The 18,280-nt window shown below is 38.8% G+C and overlaps 1 protein-coding gene across 6 annotated transcripts in view; it reads left to right on the top strand.

Annotated features, from left to right (window-relative positions):
* FNDC3A (fibronectin type III domain containing 3A) overlaps nucleotides 1–18,280 on the top strand; it is a 126,787-nt gene that overhangs the window by 103,028 nt on the left and 5,479 nt on the right. For all 6 annotated transcript variants that reach the window (XM_080375024.1, XM_080375023.1, XM_080375022.1 and 3 more), the window contains 11 exons: nucleotides 3,591–3,729; nucleotides 5,239–5,307; nucleotides 6,638–6,756; nucleotides 8,704–8,809; nucleotides 8,913–9,088; nucleotides 10,172–10,285; nucleotides 13,119–13,268; nucleotides 13,352–13,635; nucleotides 15,552–15,761; nucleotides 17,158–17,324; nucleotides 17,969–18,096. In XM_080375024.1, coding sequence (XP_080231150.1) covers nucleotides 3,591–3,729; nucleotides 5,239–5,307; nucleotides 6,638–6,756; nucleotides 8,704–8,809; nucleotides 8,913–9,088; nucleotides 10,172–10,285; nucleotides 13,119–13,268; nucleotides 13,352–13,635; nucleotides 15,552–15,761; nucleotides 17,158–17,324; nucleotides 17,969–18,096 — 1,662 coding nt within the window. The remainder of the gene's footprint in view (nucleotides 1–3,590; nucleotides 3,730–5,238; nucleotides 5,308–6,637; nucleotides 6,757–8,703; nucleotides 8,810–8,912; nucleotides 9,089–10,171; nucleotides 10,286–13,118; nucleotides 13,269–13,351; nucleotides 13,636–15,551; nucleotides 15,762–17,157; nucleotides 17,325–17,968; nucleotides 18,097–18,280) is intronic.

Genomic DNA, 18,280 nt, shown 5'->3' with positions numbered 1-18,280 from the left:
GAGACCTTGTCACAGTTTTCCAGTACTTAAGGGACAGTTAGGAGGGAGACGCTGTCTTCACCAGGTGCCACATGGAGATGGCAAGGGGCAATAGGTGCAAGTTGCATTGGGAGAGGTTTCATCTTGGTATAAGAAAGAAATCTTTCACAGTGAGAACAACCAGTCAGTGGAACAGCCTCCCCAGGGACATGGTCCAGTCCCCAGACACAACTGGACAGGATGCTAGATAATCTTCTCTAGGCTCACTTTTCCCTGAAAGGTTGGACCAGATGATCTTTCAGGTCCCTTCCAACCTGGGCTGTTCTGTGTTCAGAGTCACTCTTGAACAGTTGCTTGGGTTTTGGAACAAAGCTAAAGGCATGTCCCACAGTATGAAGCAGAGTCAGAATAATCTCATCTGTGTCTACAAGGGGAAAAAATGTTGATAGCTGTTGCTTGTATACACCAAAAATACTATTTCATAAGGAAGGTGGGAACTGCTCAAGAACAGCATCTCTTCGCAATATGAAAGTTTAAGGGTTGATCAGTTTGTTTTGAGTTAACACTAAAACATGTAAGTACTCCTTTTCAAATGATAGGAGATAGTTTGCACTTATGAATGTGATTACTTTCTTAAGCAGAATAGGTTATGGTGGGAATTAATCTTAGAGTACTTGGGGATTTTTAACAGAACTTAATATTTAAATAATTTTAAATATATAGTGTATTCCAAGAACTGTACCAAGCTAGGACTGTTATGGCCATACTTGAGCTTAAACTAAAGAACAGCTGATTAACTTGAAACTGGCTTTTACAGGACTTGATTAAAGTAATCCTGTATGTTAATCACACACATTTCTAGTAAATACATAGTTAACTTAAACATCCTAGGTTTCTCATTAAAATAAAAAAAATCAATGTTTCTACCCTATTTTTCTTAACAAAACAGTAAACAGAAGTCTCTCTTCACTCATTCACAAGGCATAAAGAAGAAACAAATGTTGTGTTAATCAGGTCTTTAATTTTTATTGTACAGGGGAGAGACTTAATTAGTAGTAATATTCCTTAAGGCTTTTGAAAGAAGCTTTATAACCATTGGAAACCTTGTTGTAATACATAAACTCTAACTGTGCCTGTTTAACTTCATTTATAAGGGCACAATGACAACCAGATGATTGTTAATCTTGTAAACTGTATCAGGTGACTTAGTATCTGAGAGACATGTTAGCTCACATTCCCTTTTCTCAGTCTGTACTAACATTACTGCTGCCATTTTGATTCTGCTCATTTTTAACAGAAATGTAAAAGTTAAAAACCCTTTTTTAGGTCGTTCAGCTTTTCTCTAGGAACAAATAGGAATATGTAGTTAAATGCAGACACAACTAGAAAGTAAAGAATAGCAGCAATTTGCTTTCCTAGCGTCACAGAAGAGTCTAGAGTGAAAGGGGGTTTGGGGGATCATCTGGGCCAAACGTGTAGAAAGCAGGGCCTTAGGTTAGGCAATTCAGCACTCTTAGCCCTGTTGAGCTGAGACTTCAGTGTTTTCAGCAAGGGAGATTTGACCACTTCTCTAGGCAGCCTGTTCTCCTGGTGATTCATTTTTTTTCTTACATCCAGCTAGACTTTTCACTAACACACTTTGTGCGTACTGTGTCTGTCTCATCATCACAGATCCCTGTGAAGGCAGAATCTTCATCTCTTCTGTAACTATCTTTTAGGTATTGGAAGGCTGTGATTAGATCTCCCTGCAGTGAAACTTCTTTTTTCGTAGGCAGAATAAACCCAAGTTCTTCAACTGTTTTCCTGTGTCAGGTTCTCTAACCTTCTAATCATCGTGCTGGCCCTCTTCTGGACTCTCTGCAGTTTCCAAGTATCTGTCTTGAACTGGGAGGACCAAAACTGGACACAGTATTCCAGGCATGGCTTAAAAAGTGCTGAATAGAGTGACATAATCACATCCCTTGTTCTACTGGCAAAATTCTTGCTGATGCACCCCAGGTGAAACAGTTTGGCTTTGCTGCTGCCAGGATGCTTTGCCGATTCATTCGGCTTGCTCTCCACTGGAGACCCAAGGTCCTTCTCAGCAAAGCTGAAAAAAGAAAAGATATCTAGCCAGTCAGACTCCAGACTACTGCTGCTGGGATTATTCTGTCCCATGTGCAAGACTTTATATTGATCTTTGTCAAAGCTCATACAGTTCTTGTTGATGCAATTTTCCAGCCTGTCGAAGTCTGTGTGGCAGCTCTTCCTTCCAGCAGATCTCTCTCTGCTCCTAGTTTGGTGCCTTATGCAAACCTGGGGAAGAGGGTGCAGTCACTCCTGTCATCCAGATCACTGCTAAAGATACTGAATATTATCTGACATTGTATTGACTGCTGAGGAAATCCACTCATGAGCAGCTGCCAGTTTGCCTCCAAACCATTAACCACCTAAGCCTGACATTCTGTCAGGCTTTCCACATCCTTCTTGTGGTCCATCCGTCCTGGCTATATCCTATGAGTTTTCCTACATGTATGTTGTGGGAGACCATGTCAAACTAAAATCAGGGCAGATGGTGTCCACAGCTCTCCCCTCCTCTATAGAGCAAGTTGTTTCATCATTGAACAACGTTGAGTGCTTTCCAACATGATTTACCCTTGATAAATGTAATTACCTTCTTGTGCTTTATGTGCCTGTATATAACTTCCATGACAACATTTGCCATAATTTTCCCTGGGGCTGAAGAGTTTATATCACCTTTGCTGTTACTTACTCATGTAAACACTTTATCTCTGAATGTTTTTCCTTAAAAGAAGGTGTACAGTAGTATGAGACCTCTGATTATTCAGGTTTCTTTAGCAGCTAGTAAAGCGTCACTTTTTGCTCTCAATTACTTGAAAATATTTTTATCTCAGTGGGAAGGGAATTGCAGTTGAAGTTTTAATACTTCCAGGTTCCTCCAGTGAAAGTTTAAAAGTGGCCTCTTCACAGTATGTCTGTCTCGTCATCTTTTGTTTCCATGCTTTTATAAAGGTTTTTTCCTCACGCATGTATTTCATTATCAATAAATTGCACAGCTCCGATGAAAGAGTTGTTCTTGGACCTATCTAATTTCTGAGTATCTTAAAGGGTTTTAAAAAAACGAAGTTTTCAGATCCTTGACTTGAAATAAAGTGGCTCATGCTATACTGAGCACCCACAGATTCCATTAACATCACTGAGATTTGCATGTCCTGATTACCTTCTATGGCCAGGCAGCTCTTAAGTGTCCTAAGTAGAAGTGTAACTTTCTGCACCAACATTTGAAACTCGGGGGATAGAGAAGGTTATTTGATTTGTGAAATACCTTTTTTTTCAACTTCACAGTTACCAGGGTTGTTTTCTTTAAAGATTTTTTATTTTGCTGGAAATTTGCAGGAATTTTTAATTATGGTATAGTGGTTGTCTAACTATGGGACTAATGAAAATGAAAAAGAAGGCATAAAATAGCTTTAGTTCTTGTGATAATTTAATATGTAGCTATCTGTCTAAGTATAAATATAAATTAGTTTGATCTTACCATTAACAGTGAATAGCATATCACTAGCCAGTGTGTTTCTTCTGTTTGTAATTTTTTTAAAATGTATTTGCAGGTCATTGCCTACAACTCAGAAGGGAAAAGCAGTCCAAGTGAGACAGTAGAATACATTACTTGTCCAGACAAGCCTGGAGTACCTTCAAAACCTGCAGTGAAAGGAAAAATTCATGCACAGAGTTTCAAAATAACCTGGGGTAAGGTTGTTGCCCAGCTCTGTTTAGAATATGTACTTCATATATAAAAAAATATTATATATATATAGATCTATACAGAAGGCCAGGTTTTACTTCAGTAACACTTCAGTCAGCTGAGCCATTGTGATTCACTTATAGAACTAAGAGGAGAATATAAATTCACAATACTTAGGGTGGCAGTATAATAGTGTAATTGTGTGGGAAGAATAATACACAATTTTTAATAGAGACTGTTATTGCAGGGGTGTTAATTTGTGTGCTAAGAAGTTCTGTTTCTCCTGCACAAAAAGTAGGTGCCACAACATTCTGGGTTTTTATTAAAAGAGAAGATCCAAGTTAAACCTGTCTCTTCAAAGTGTTTGGTTTTGATAGATCAATATTTTTATTTGCTAAGGATCTTGAGAAACTTTTCCTTAGGCTCAGGGCTTTTTAGTGTTACGCTGTGAAATAGGAGAAGGTGAAACAGTACTCTGTGATTCAGTACTCGAGCAGAAGATCAAATGGTTAAAGGTTTTATTTATTGTCACAGATAATTAAACTGCTTACCCATTTCTGTTTAATAGTGTGTTTAATTATTTTGCATTAATAATAAGAAAGCTACTTGCAGAGTATAAGTTTTGAACAGTAACACTTTTTTTTGTGAGATAATGTTAGAATTTTATTTTTAATTTCAAGTAATTTGTTACCTTCCAACCAGAAGAGGCTGTGTGCCATATAATAAGTCTCATTTTATTTAGCAGGTGTGATATGATATGTAACCCTTGTCTAAGAGCCAACACCGTTTCATCCAGCACATACATAATGTGACGTCATGGCAGCAGTACCTTTCTGTGTTGAAGTATCATACTGTCTTCATGTTTGTTTAGAATGTTTTTCTTCAACATCATTTTAATTCTGCTGCTCTCTAAGTCAGCTCTGAGAAAGAGTAGTAGGATTATATGTCAAAGATAGGTCTGTAAGTTCGTATCTTGTACATGAATATTGTACCAGGGAGGATATTGCACTCAATTTCTAGTGATGCATTAAAAATTTAAGAGATTATCAGTGTAGAATTCCTGGCTTCTGTTCTCTCCCAAAATACTGAAGTTTTTGAAATCCTGTCCTTAAATAATTTTGAAATATTCTTCTATGCAAATCAGTATGATAATAGTCTCCTGTCTGTAATCCATATTACAGGACCATTAAGATCTATGCCGCTGAAACCTTAATCAGGCGGCCTTCCATGGCACTTCAGACTAATGGAAATGTTTGCTGTGGCATCTCCCAGGTGCCTGATTAACTTGTCACTCTTCACTGTGGAGTATGCAGTAAGGTTGTGAGCTGGCAGCTTCACGTAGTGGAGAATAAAGTGATTTGTGGCTGTCCTGAACTGGGATGCTAGGGCTAGCTAGGATGCTATCTGTCTAAACACCAGCCAGCTGTTGATTTTTCCTTTGGTAAATTTCTTTCCAAAAGCTACAAAACCATTTAATTTACATCACTTAGTTGGAATGTTGCTGTTGTTTATAGATCCGCCAAAAGACAATGGAGGAGCAGCAATAAATATGTATGTTGTGGAAATGTCTGAAGGCTTAAATGGTAAGCATTGGGAGCGTCTGTTGCAATCAGCTGTGTTTTTTTCTGCATGTGTGTGCTTGTGGGAAGAGTAAAATGTGTATTATGATAGGGAAAGTTATTGCAAGGAAGTGCCATCAAAAAAATAGGAATGATGATGCTCATATACATGAGGTTCTTTTTCTCTGGCTTAGAAAGAGGATGCCACAGAAGTCTGCATCAAAAGAGATGCTCCATGTCTGACATTAATTAGATGTATTCTGTTTTAGAAATGAAATGAAACATTACAGACATTTTAGGGCAAGATGACAGGGCCATGTAGCTTTGTTGGTTGTATGGCAGATGAAAGAAAAACTAGTGCTTCATTTGTCACTTTTAAAGGAGAACAGTGATGCAGTTGGGATAACTGTTTCTGCTGTTTTCTTTTCTGTCCTTTCTTACGGAAGGGAAATTAACGATATTTCTGAACTGGACATAAAGCTGTCCAGCTAAATTATTTAAAAATCCAGGCCTCTTCAGTAGCCTCATTGATTTCAGAAACACAGTCACATTGAGAATGCAAGTTTATGCTTCTCCAGTGCTGTTTCTGGTTAAGACAGCGCACTGTCCCCAAATTGTAATGGCAGCCTGTGTGGTTCTTCGGATAATTAGTCTATCACTTTCCTTACTCCATCATGTGTCCACATAAAGTCACTTTTGGAATTACTTAATTGAGCCTTTTGTGCAGGTTTAGTGAGCTGTGCATTACATTTCATTCCCAGTGCTCCAAATTCTGTGACGTATTGAGTTGCTGGAGATCTAATTAAAAGTCCGCAGGTTCCCTGCTTAATCTATTTAATAAGAGAGAGAATGCTCAAAAGTTTCTCATATAAGAGTCTGGCTGAGTAAGAAAGAATGAAATCAGTATTTCAGATGGTGCTAGGCCATTTAGGAATAAAACAAATTTTATCAATTGTAAACTGTAGTTACAGTCTGCAAAATGAATGTTGTAATTAAAAGCTTCTTTTCCGTGGAAGATTTTGCTTTCGTATCTCCTATCTGTTTGGTTATGATGTTTGAATGTGCTTACTGGCCCAGTAATAACTACATCATTAAAAGTACATTCTCTCCTAGTTAATGTGAAAACAAATAATGAAGAAATTTCACTTCAGAATATCTGCATAAATTTACCTAGGAAACTGTCTTTATTAAATGATTGGATTCTTTTGACAGGAAACTCAAAGCAAGCCTTAATTTTTATTATAAACATCAGGCACACACTTACTTAATGAAGCAAGGATACCTGCTGTGTCTGGTACTGAAGCGTGGCAAATTACACCTTGGTTCATGGCAAACTTACTCCTGTACCTTTCAGGAAACAAATGGGATACAGTCTACAGCGGAGCTGCGAGGGAACATGTGTGTGACCGACTAAATCCTGGCTGTTCCTATCGGTTACGTGTATATTGCATTGGGGAAGGAGGACAAAGCACGGTAACATGAGCTAATATCTTCATTAAATAAATTTCTCTCTTTAAGAAAATCTGGCCCACTAGTTAATAAGCAAAAACTGTACAGAAGTGCCTCGAAAAATAGCCATAATTAGTACCTAAAAAAAGTTCCAGTACTGATGCACAGTGTTTCAAGTTTTTGCCCGCTTCTTGAAGAATTAAATGTGAATGTTCTCTGATACTCTAGTTTGTTTAAAGTGATTTTTCTTATTTACAGAAACAGATGCTATGTCTTTTACTATGTGATACATTGATAGAATGTCATTTCCTAACACCTAACCCAAGACAACAATGGAAATTTAGTATTTTCCATGTGATCAGTGGAGTATCCTGTCTGAGCAGCCAAGCCAGCCCAGCAGGCAGGGGAGGGCAGTGTTTCCTTAGGCTTCACAGGTTGTGCTCCGTGGGCATTTCCCGTGCTGCCTTAGCCACCGTCAAAATGTTTACATTGCCCTACTTCTCACTGTTTCCAGGCAATTTGACGTGTCATACTATCCTCCCTCATATATACACATTACATACACACACAAACTTGCGCTGGCACTTCTGTGGTGTAGTTCAGCCTCCGGTGCCAAAATCTCATGCTGTATTCTTCTCGCTCTTCTCCCCAGCAGCAAGTATAACAAAGCTAGCCTTGGCTCTCTACAGAATTCCAGCAGGGCTTCACTGTCAAGCTGATCTGAAAATCTTGGTGTTTGCCATTTCTTTCCCAGCCCCCTTTAGTATCTTCCTCCGCATAGAAGTCTCCTGCAAAGATAGCCTTGCCCACAGCCACCTTGTCTTAAGAGTAAATCTGGGCTCCATCAGTGCTGGCTCAGCTGCGATGCTTTCCCCTCACCATAGCTCAGCTCGCTGTTGTTGGGGAAGGGAGGAGGCAGTATACTTCCCAGCCACCTAACCACAAGTGCGTGTATGCTGTTGGAGACTTTCGCTCTGCCAACCTCCCTCCCCGCAGCCCAACCCCATTAATTTAGAATAAACATTACTGAGTACCCAAGAGAAAATAACTCTCAGAAAGTCCTGATACTTTCTGAAAGTGTCAGAAATCAACAGAAGAATAATAAAGATGTAATTAAACTTTTCTGTAGCTTGTCATGGACATAGGCCTCCAGAGAAACATTCTGCTTTTTAAGTAGAATGAGTTGTTCAGTGCAACAGTACATTTCAAAGGAACTGAAAAGCAGCAGAGCTTCCGATCCACTCTTTCTGAAGCATATGTAGAAAGTTGTGAAATGAGACTCTACGATGCATCTCTTTTGTAAACTAAAAGGCTTACTAACTTCACATTTCTTCTGTATCACACTGAAGCTAATAACCCCGCACTGTCTCTGACTCATTTCTGTCTGCATCCAAAGCAGTCAGTGCCATCTGCTGCTTGTTGTTACGCTATTTATTTTTGCACACGTTTCAAATCAGAGGTGGAAGTTTGTTGCACATTAAGTATTACTAAGCAATGAAAAAGTTGAAATCTCATTTTTTAATCTCTTCTGATTGACATTTCTGCCCACTTCTGCTTTCTGAGAGTTATTGCATGGAAAATATACAGCCCTTAGATTAAAGTTTTAGAAATCATTAAACTGCAGTTTGATGGAAAAGAGAAGAGTTTACATTGAACAAGTCATATTTCAAGCATCTATACTACGTTTGCACCAATAATTAACCACTGTTTTTAATTCTGCCCCCTGTCTGTGTGCCAAAAGGCAAAAGCAAAAGTGAATTCTGTATATTCTCTGATTATTGTAGCATGTTTTATGTAAGTATCATGAGAAATACATACCAGATCACTTAAGCATCTTCATGTATTTTGAAGATGTAGTTCAAATAATGGAAGATTCTGTTTCTTACTCAAGTATTTGCCTTTACTTGTGACGTAATTTGATAGTGTTTGTTTTGGTCTAGATGACTTCATTAATCTATCTTTCCTTTGTAGGCATCTGATTCTTTATTGGTGCAGACACCAGCAGTGGTTCCTGGTCCATGCCAGCCTCCAAGGCTACAGGGTAGACCAAGAGCACGAGAAATTCAGCTGCGCTGGGGTAATTCTATTACAACTGTTAATGAGTGTAAGGGATCCAAATGTGTTATGTGTTAAAATTAAACAAGCTTTTCATTCTTTCTTTCTTTCTTTCTTATTTTTAGGACCACCTCAGGTAGATGGTGGTTCACCCATTACTTGTTACGGTCTGGAAATGTTTCAGACAGAAACCAACGAACACAGGGAAGTTTACCAAGGCTCTGATGTTGAATGCACAGTAGGCAGCCTTCTTCCAGGGAGGATGTACAACTTCAGACTGCGAGCAGCTAACAAGGCTGGGGTAAGGAGGCAGTCTGAAACGAAATTAGTTCCAGAGACTGCAATTACTATTAAGGATCTTCTCTTTTAAAAGAAGCATTTAACAGTAATTCTAAAATTGGGATTTCCCATTGTATTCATTTGATTCATGTAGCTTATTGTGTGTCAGAACAGTTAGTTAAACAGTTTATAATAAGAGGGGGTTTAAATGAAGGGAAAAGAAAATAGCTAATTATGTCGTATCTGGATAATAGCATTGGGAAGTGGTTAGGAAATGCCAAGTAATTTATCAAAGCATTGTTGCAACTTTAGTATTCTTATGTGAAGTAAAACAGTAAATTGCTTTCTGTATACAGCTTTGTAAATTGATTGACATTCATTTTTACGGCTGTTGGTATTCTAGAACATAATAATTGGCGTTTCCTGACTGCTTTTTAAATTTTGTTTAAGTTCTGAGTACATGTTCTGTCAGATACAAGACTGCTTTCTCTATTTGGAGTCTTAAATGTGTTTCAATAAATTGTTGCTGTAGAACAAGCTATTTAATTATGTATCCAAAGTCCTAATTCAAAGACAGAGAGGCACGTCTGCTTGCATTTGTTCAATAACATTCTCTTCATAAAAACTATCAGGACCAGTTGACGCTGTGGAGAGGTCTGCAGCTTAAGGCTTTGAAGCACTGACCTAACTTTTTATCTGCCCCCTGCAAAGAGTGATTTATAGCTCAAGCATTGTTTGAATCCTTTATTTCTTCTAGATAGGTATAAATAGGCAGTTACGAAGTGTGTTATGTTACAGTGCAGCCATCATGTAACTTCAAAATAAGGATTTGGACGGCAGTTCCCTGTTTTGCCCGAGAGTTTGAAGTGTTAAACTTATTCATTTATTTTATATTGCTGTAGAGAAGAAAGAGTGTTGCGGCTATTCTGGAGAGTAGTCAGATACTGAGAAAAATCCTGAATCCACAGTCTGCAAATATTTATTTTATAAGCAAGTAATATAAATTTTCAGGTTGCTGTTATATGTCCCTACTATGGTAAACTGTTATTTAAAAAGTAGTAATTTTATTTTTACAATTTAGTTGTATCAACTCCCTTTTTAATAGTTTGGACCTTACTCGGAAAAATGTGAAATAACTACGGCACCTGGACCACCAGATCAGTGCCGGCCCCCTCAAGTGGCATGCAGATCTGCTGCCTGTGCTCAGGTGTTGTGGGAGGTAAGAATGCCACGTTACACCTGTCATAACACAATTGTCTTCTACATATTATTAAGTTCAACTTTAAAAGCATAAGGCTGTATTTTGATCACATTCTTAAACATACCTACCTGATTATCCAATTCTCAGTAGGTAAAGTCTTAACGTAAGTCATCACACAATTATATGACAGCTGTAAGCTGGCAGTCTGCAGGTACTTGAGATGTTACTTTGCTCTTTTGTTGTAAGAGATTTGCTACAACTGCTGCATTTCTGATTGATGCAGGCTCTTCTTAAAATTTTTCTTAATGTAGTTATCTTTCCTCAGGGCAAATATATCCACATAATACAATAGATTATTGTGCATTTGCTGTTTTTATAATATGATCTGATTCTATATAATTACATCAGTGATACTGTAGCAAAAGCCTCACAGACTTCCTATAATCCCATAGTATTTAGATACCTGATTAAAAAAATGCAATACATAAAAATTAAGCTTGTAAAAAGGAAGATTCTGCCTGGGAATACTGTTTAAACACAGCTTTTCAGTGGCTTGAGACAGAGTGAAGTATCTGAGTTACAGAACTATACAGAAAAAGAAGATTAAACTGTTTTACCGGGAAGATAGAGTTCATGCTTTCTACTGGGTATGTCAGAGGAGCTCTCCTTAAATGTCTATAAGGCAAAGGTTTTTGAAGAAGTTTCTTACAATGTTCAAGTAGGATTAATTTGACTGATTTTAGGTGCCTGCTTTATAGATCATGGAGTAATTGAGGTGGACCTCTAGATGTCATTTAGTTCAACCTTTTTCTAAGAGCAGAGCTAACTTCCAATTTAGGTCAGATTTCTCAGGGCCTTATCAAGTTTTACTTATCTCCAAGGGTGAAGATTCTGCAGCTTGGTAAAGCTATCTCTGGGCAAACCCTCTCATGCTGTAGCATTTTTTTTTCCTTTATGTCTACTCAAAGTATCCTTTAGTGCAGGTCATGACTCTTGCCTCTTGTCTTGTCACTGTGCCATCTCCGAGAAGAATTTGACATCATTTTCTTTGTACCTTTCCAGTAAGTCATTTAAGGCAATAGTAAGATCTCCCCTTAGCCCTATCATCTTAATATCAAATAAGCCTTACCTTTTTGTTGTGTGTTGCACTCCACCTTTGTGGCCCTTCACTGGACTTACTCCGTTACGTCACTGTCTGTCTCGTGTAGGGGAGCCCAAGATGGGACACAGTACTGGAGATGCATCCTCACAAGTGCTGTGCAAAGGGGAATCATTAGTCCTTTTAGCCTTCCTGCTGCTCTTTTGCTAATGCAGCCAGTATGTAGTTCACCTTCATCAGATATATATTGCTGACTCACAATCAGCTTTCTTACCAGGACACAGAGGTTCTTTTTTGGTGAAGTTGCTCTTCAGCCTGTACTGTTCTACGCCAGATCCAGGACTTTGTGTTGCCTTTGTCTTAGTTGAACTTCCTGAAGTTTGTATCAAATGCTGCTTGTTGAAATTCCTCTGGTAGCCATACCCTTCAGCATTTCAAATGCTTTCCCCCAGTTTGTTGTCATTTCTGCACTTGTTGGCTTGGATTGCCCTGCTTCTGTTAAGATAAACTCCTTTGGATCTACAGCAGGAACAGCGGTAACATAGAGAAATTACTCTGTCTTCACTGACAGTTGCACAGCCATCCACAGCTGCATTAGTTCTCGCGCCAAACACATCTCGTTGTAAATGAGAGAAGGGGAAGGGAGTCCTTACCAGCCACAGCTCAAGAGCATCAACCGTTATCTTTTGAAATGCTGTTTGTATTCCATCACTTATCTTTACAAAGCCTAAGGCTGGAAATAGCAAATACTTTTCTTTTAAGAGAAGGGTAAAGAAAAAAAAAACATGTTTTGGAACAATTATTATCTGCACCTGGGTGTGATTGCCATCTTGGAATATTTAATCCAAAACAGCAGCACCATTTTTTTTCTGTTTCCTTCATGATCTAAGAAATTTTTTGGTGGGGGTGGGGGGGGTGCAGGGCAATGTTTGGCTTTTTGGTTGGCTTTTTCTTTATGATTTCATTGACTGCTGATACATTTCTGTAGTCTTGTATCTTAGTCTGGCACTGGTACATGTGATTTTAACTGTACTTCAGTTAATTATTTATAGGGAGTATTAAAACTATTCAACTCCCAAAATTGGGAGGCTAAGTTTGGATTCCTGGGGCAGGTAGTGAGGAAAAACAGGCTACTGGAGCAGGTGTTTCAGTCCAGGTCTGTGGTGTTGCTTAGGTGTCTCTCCCAGTTGCTTCACAGCTCTATCTTGGGAGAAGGCAGAGTGCACAATGCTTCCCACTGTGCTCGCAGCCTAGTTTCTATGCACTAGAGCCATGACACGCTCCAAAGGAAGAGTCCTTTAATCTTGTAAGGATTTTGCATATTGTGTGTTTTTGCAGTGTGCTTTTGCATATTGTCATCCCTGCGCTATAGACCCAATAGACCCAGTAGGTGAAAACTCCAGTACCCTAAATCACCCTGTCAAGAAGACCATCTCTTGCCATTGACTGTTCAGGCTCTTAAGCCAAATGCCATATGCTAAATGATTCCTGTATTTAACAACTGAAATCACAATTAACTTTGTATAGAGTAGTCTCTGCAACAGTAAATAGTGTTTTTAAAGTATAGGTGACCCAAGGCCAGTAGTGCATTCTGATTTATTTGTATTGTACTAAATCAAAAATCTGCAAAGAAGTGGGAGAGTAACATTCCTGTGGGGAAAAAAAAACAATAAATATGTGGAGAGTTCAGTTTGTTTGTTTGTTTTTTCAGTCAGTGAATTTAACTTCTAACTGTTTATATCCATTTTAAAGGTTCCAGTAAGTAATGGAGCTGACATCACGGAGTATCGACTGGAGTGGGGTGGTGTGGAAGGATGCATGCAGATCTCTTACTGTGGGCCTGGGCTCAGCTGTGAAATGAAAGGGCTTTCGCCTGCCACTATATACTATTGCAGGGTTCAGGTACGGCGTAAAACTATTGTTAGTGACATTGGGAAATGGGAATTGACCCTGCTGTGGAAACATGGTCTCCTTTGCGTTTGCAGGCAGTGAATGTTGCAGGCGCGGGCCCTTTCAGTGAAGTAGTGGCGTGTATGACTCCAGCCTCTGTACCTGCAGTTGTGACTTGTCTTCGGGGACTGAGTGAAGATGAAGTTGAAAGTCCACACTATTCTCCTTCCACATGCCTTGCTATAAGCTGGGAAAAACCTTGTGACCATGGATCTGAAATCCTTGGCTACAGCATAGATTTTGGAGATAAGCAGCCAATAACTGTTGGGAAGGTTCTGACCTATGTTATAGATGGCTTACAGCCGGATACTACCTACAGGTATGCCATGCACAGCTACTTGACAGCCTACTGTTTCTTCCTCCAGAGCAGAGTCTTTGTTTGTTTCCTTGTATTTTTTGTTCTCTGCATTACTCTCTGAGAAGCATTAGTACATGGGCATGGAGCAAAAGGAAGTTTTGTAATGATGATCATCATAAATAGATGAGCTGTGCTGGTTTTATTTGCTTTCAAGAACAGTTTGTGTTAGTTTTGTATTGTTGCGCCTGTCTTATTAATGTGTCGGTTTAAATGAATTCAGATTACAGATTCAGATTCATAACTTTTTTGGACTGGTTGCTTCATAGATAGATGACCTCTAATCTGTTTGACAAGATAAAATCCATCCAAGGAAGGACCATGTCCAGTCTTTGACTGGATTGTCTGATGTAATGGCAGCTCATCACAACTTGCAATGCCTTTTCTGCAGAAGTACCAAGTATTTGCATGACAGTCAGCATGAAGAGTGGTGGTTTGAAAATCTATCAATCATTATTACATTTTTTGAAGAATTTTATTTGCTGAAATCATCCCTTTAGTTTGGCCTAATGGTTATTGGAAAATATGAGTGTAAAAATCAATCATTCTACTGGAGGGTACTCTACATTCCTGTTACCAAAACATGTCCTCAGTTTTAAAACTTAGAGGAGAATGCCAGTCCCACTGAAGTCAGAATTTAAGCCCACACTTATTTCAGTATAGTTAGGATATCATCTGGCTATGAACTTTTCTGAATCCTTAAAGATGCATTTTTACTTTTTTAATGCTGTATGTAAGACTACAGTGTTTCTGTGTCTTACAAGTATTTAACAATAATGCCAGCAGTTTGAAAAGCCATTGCTCTCTGTGTCAACAAACTGAAAAGAGAAGCTGCTATTGCAGATACTTCAGTATTTCTACCCACAAAAGTGCTTTTATAGGATACACTGACAACTCTTCATGCAAATATGCAATTATTAACCTTAGTTCTGTTCTATAATAAGGTAACGTAACATTCAGTATTACAGTAGTGAAGGAGAAATATTTATTCATAAGCCTGCACACACTACTTTAGACAAAATGTTAGTCTGCAAAGTGAGATTTGGCACATTTGGCGTCCTATGGCTACATGTGAGATACGTGAAGAGTCTCAGATTTCTCTCGTTTCTGCTTTTTTTCTTTTTAGAAATAGATTTCTTGGCTACTTCTTTTAATTCTTATTTGTAAACCTAATTCCAGCATTCTTTTCCATGGAGTATAAAAAAAAAATTATCCCTGAATTTCAAGTTCTACAGACCCTAAGCCATTTGCCCTTTGACTTCTTCTAGTTTCCCCCTCTCCCTTTCCAAACAGACCCAAGATGGCTTGTGTTTGCAGGCACCCAGAGATGTGTTACCAGTGAAAACAGCAGGAGAGGTGGCTGGGCACCATCACTTTATTTTCACATGAATTGGATCTTTTCCAAAAAGCCTGTAAAACTTTCCTGTAGTCATCCTTGAACTCACCTGCTGTGATAGCCAAAGATACCGATTCACCTCTTTTGGATGGGGGGGGAGGGGGGCTACCTTCCCTCATCTCTCCAATGTGTCTTATCAAAAATTTTGGTACAAGGCCTGCAGGGTCAGGAAAACGGTCCACTCTTGAAGTAGCTGATAGAGTTTTTGCATCTTTTCACTAATGTGAATGATGCAAATCGCTAACATATTTTTATTTTGAATTGATCCAGCTCCTTAAAACGTGGCACGGAAAATGATACTCCTGCATATTCATGACAGTCTATCAAAGCATAATGCTGATAAAAACCTTCATTGTAGAAAGTACCGTCTATTTGGTACCATTAATCTCTTGCATGTAAATGGTGGAAATGATCAGTTGTTTTTTAGAATGAATAATTTCAAGTTAATTTTCTCTCCCTCTCTATTGCTGCCGCCCCCAACTAGAGTACGAATTCAAGCCCTAAACAGTCTCGGAGCGGGTCCTTTCAGCCACACCATAAAACTGAAAACAAAGCCTCTCCCCCCGGATCCACCTCGCCTGGAATGTGCTGCATACAGTTCTCAGACTCTCAAGCTGAAGTGGGGAGAGGGAACTGCAAAAGCGTTAACTGACTCCATTCAGTACCACCTTCAAATGGAGGATAAGAACGGAAGGTTGGTTTGGCATCGCTTTAATCTGCCCTGTATCGCTCTGGTCTGATGCTTGGGAGATGGCAGCAAAGGGCAAAATTCCATATGTTTTGCTGAATTTGCAACAGATACAGGAGGTCATCTCGTCTAGCAAGGCAAGAAGAGCTCTAGAGATCTGTGCTGGGAAGTACAAGATTAAAAACTTCATAATTTTTTATTTATAGTTCAATATGAAGAGTTCAATGAATTGTTCTGTACCAGCACACTTTTCTCTGTTCTGCATTTGGTTAAGTATTTTGTCCAAGTCTCGTCTAATCGGTCTCGTGGATTTTACATACTTAATATTGGAAGGGGTGAATTCTTTACTCTCTGTTGTCTTTATACGCAATTATTTTTAGTGGAAAACAAAACTCACATAGTATACTTTATTATTTTAAGGGATCCCTTCTCTCATGTTAAATCAGAATGTAAGTTGAGATGGTACAGCAAATACCTTTGCCTAAATGGTAAAACGAACAGTACTGCTACACTGTGTCTCATTTCTAAATCTCTTGACTAGCTTTAGCTTGACAGTGAGACAAAATAGATCTGCTAGGTGAAATTGCTCTGCTGTAAGGAGAAAAAGAAATTAGGCTCTTAACTGGAAAGAAATTAATTGCCATTACCAAAGACTAGGACATGTGCAGGTACCTGTATTAAATTTAAAAGAAAAGAAAAAGCTGAAGTAGATGATAACCCCTGCAGAAAGAGATAAAACTTGTGCTGTGTCCTGGGGATACCAAAACTGAAAATGAAATGAGAGCTGCCAAGATCAGTCTTCGTAAGAGTTGTAACATGAAGGAAAGTGGCCAGTCTACAAAGCTCTCAGAATGGGACTTGGATTGTGCTACAACTGTGACTCTGGCCTCCTGTGCAGATCTGAATGAGCTTCATCAGTCACCCATCTCTGACAAGGATGAACAAGAGCAGTTGGATCATGACCCTTTCTTAGGTGTAGTGTTGCAAAGAGCAAAAAGCTAAAACCTAGTTACCTGATTTTGAAAAGCTAAAGGTGTTGGAGGAGTACATAGCACACACAAAAAAGCAGTGTACGCAGCTCATTGAGAGACAGGGCTGCTGTCCTTTCCCATTTCTGTTCCAAGCACTGAAGGGTTTCTGAAAATGTTTAGGATCATTTTTGCCAAGACACAATCCGTAGCACTCTGTGTAAAGGAGATGACATAGGAAATAAAAATTCGGTGCTGGAAAGTGAGTTTATTGTTTTATAATAATGCCAGAACATTGTTTTAACTCTGAAATAAGTATTTCTGGACTTCTCCTTAGATTCTGGGAAATTATGGGAATAGATTGCAAGACAATTCTGTAGCTACTTTGGAAGTCCTTTTCTGTGTTTAAAATAAGCTACTCTTTCCATTTTCAGGTTTGTATCCTTATACAGAGGACCGTGTCACACGTACAAAGTACAAAGGCTGAGTGAATCTACGTCATACAAATTTTGTATTCAGGCATGTAATGAAGCTGGTGAAGGTCCCCTTTCTCAAGAATATGTTTTCACTACTCCCAAATCTGTTCCAGCTGCCCTGAAAGGTAAAGGTGCTGCTTCTTTCTTTTGGAGGGTGGGGGGGATGCCTGGTTGGTTTTGGTATTGTGTTGTACTTGGGGTATTTAGAATGCTAACCCCTTTTCCAAGTGCAGGTAGGGATAGTAAGGGAATGCTCCTTTCATGTAATTGCCTAAAGCCTAAAATATTCGCTCCAAAACTGAGAGACTTGGAGTTGATTCATTCTTTGTTGTAAGAAGGTTTGTACTTTGAATCCTTGCTTACCAGGAGAGAGTGACCAGGCTATTACGGTAATTTGAGGTGAAAATTCTCCCTAGCATGTTTAGAATAATCTTAAACATAGCAGCTTTTTGTTGTTGGTTTGTTTTGTGGTTGGTGGTTTTGGGTTTGGGGTTTTTTGGGGGGTGGGGGCGGGCGGGCATGCAGTATACACTTGCAGTCACCAAATTTTACTTGCTTTCTCTTGGATGACTAAACTAGCAATAGAGACCTATGTGAATTTGTTGTTGTTCCAGAAAATTTTGTAGGAAGAACACATTTGAATCTGAATCTTTTGTTTCTCTGAGACAAAATAGCAGAAAGAGTACGGAATTTTACAAGTTGTTAGAATATGGCATGAAGTGATGGGGAAGGCTGAGCTAGCTGTCACTTCTGTGTTTTCTGCCTTCAGCACCAAGGATAGAGAGAATAAACGATCACACTTGTGAAATCACATGGGAGGTTCTGCAGCCCATGAAGGGTGATCCGGTTATCTACTGTCTTCAGGTCATGGTGGGAAAAGACTCAGAATTCAAACAGGTATGATGTGTTTAAGTTACTGTATTTTTCTTTGATTAGTTATTTGTGGTAACTAGTTTAGATTAAAGATTATTGTGTTTCAGTATGCTAACTTTTTTTACTAAATAATATAAGGTATTATCTCCTAAAATCATTGTCATAGAGAAAAGAGATTTATTTAATATAAATACTTACTGCAGCAAGT

This window comes from Falco punctatus (genome assembly GCF_963210335.1).
Source record: "Falco punctatus genome assembly, chromosome: 2".
Taxonomy (NCBI): Eukaryota; Metazoa; Chordata; class Aves; order Falconiformes; family Falconidae; genus Falco; species Falco punctatus.
The sequence above is the reverse complement of the archived record's forward strand: the minus strand, read 5'-3'. Positions and strand labels throughout refer to the sequence as shown.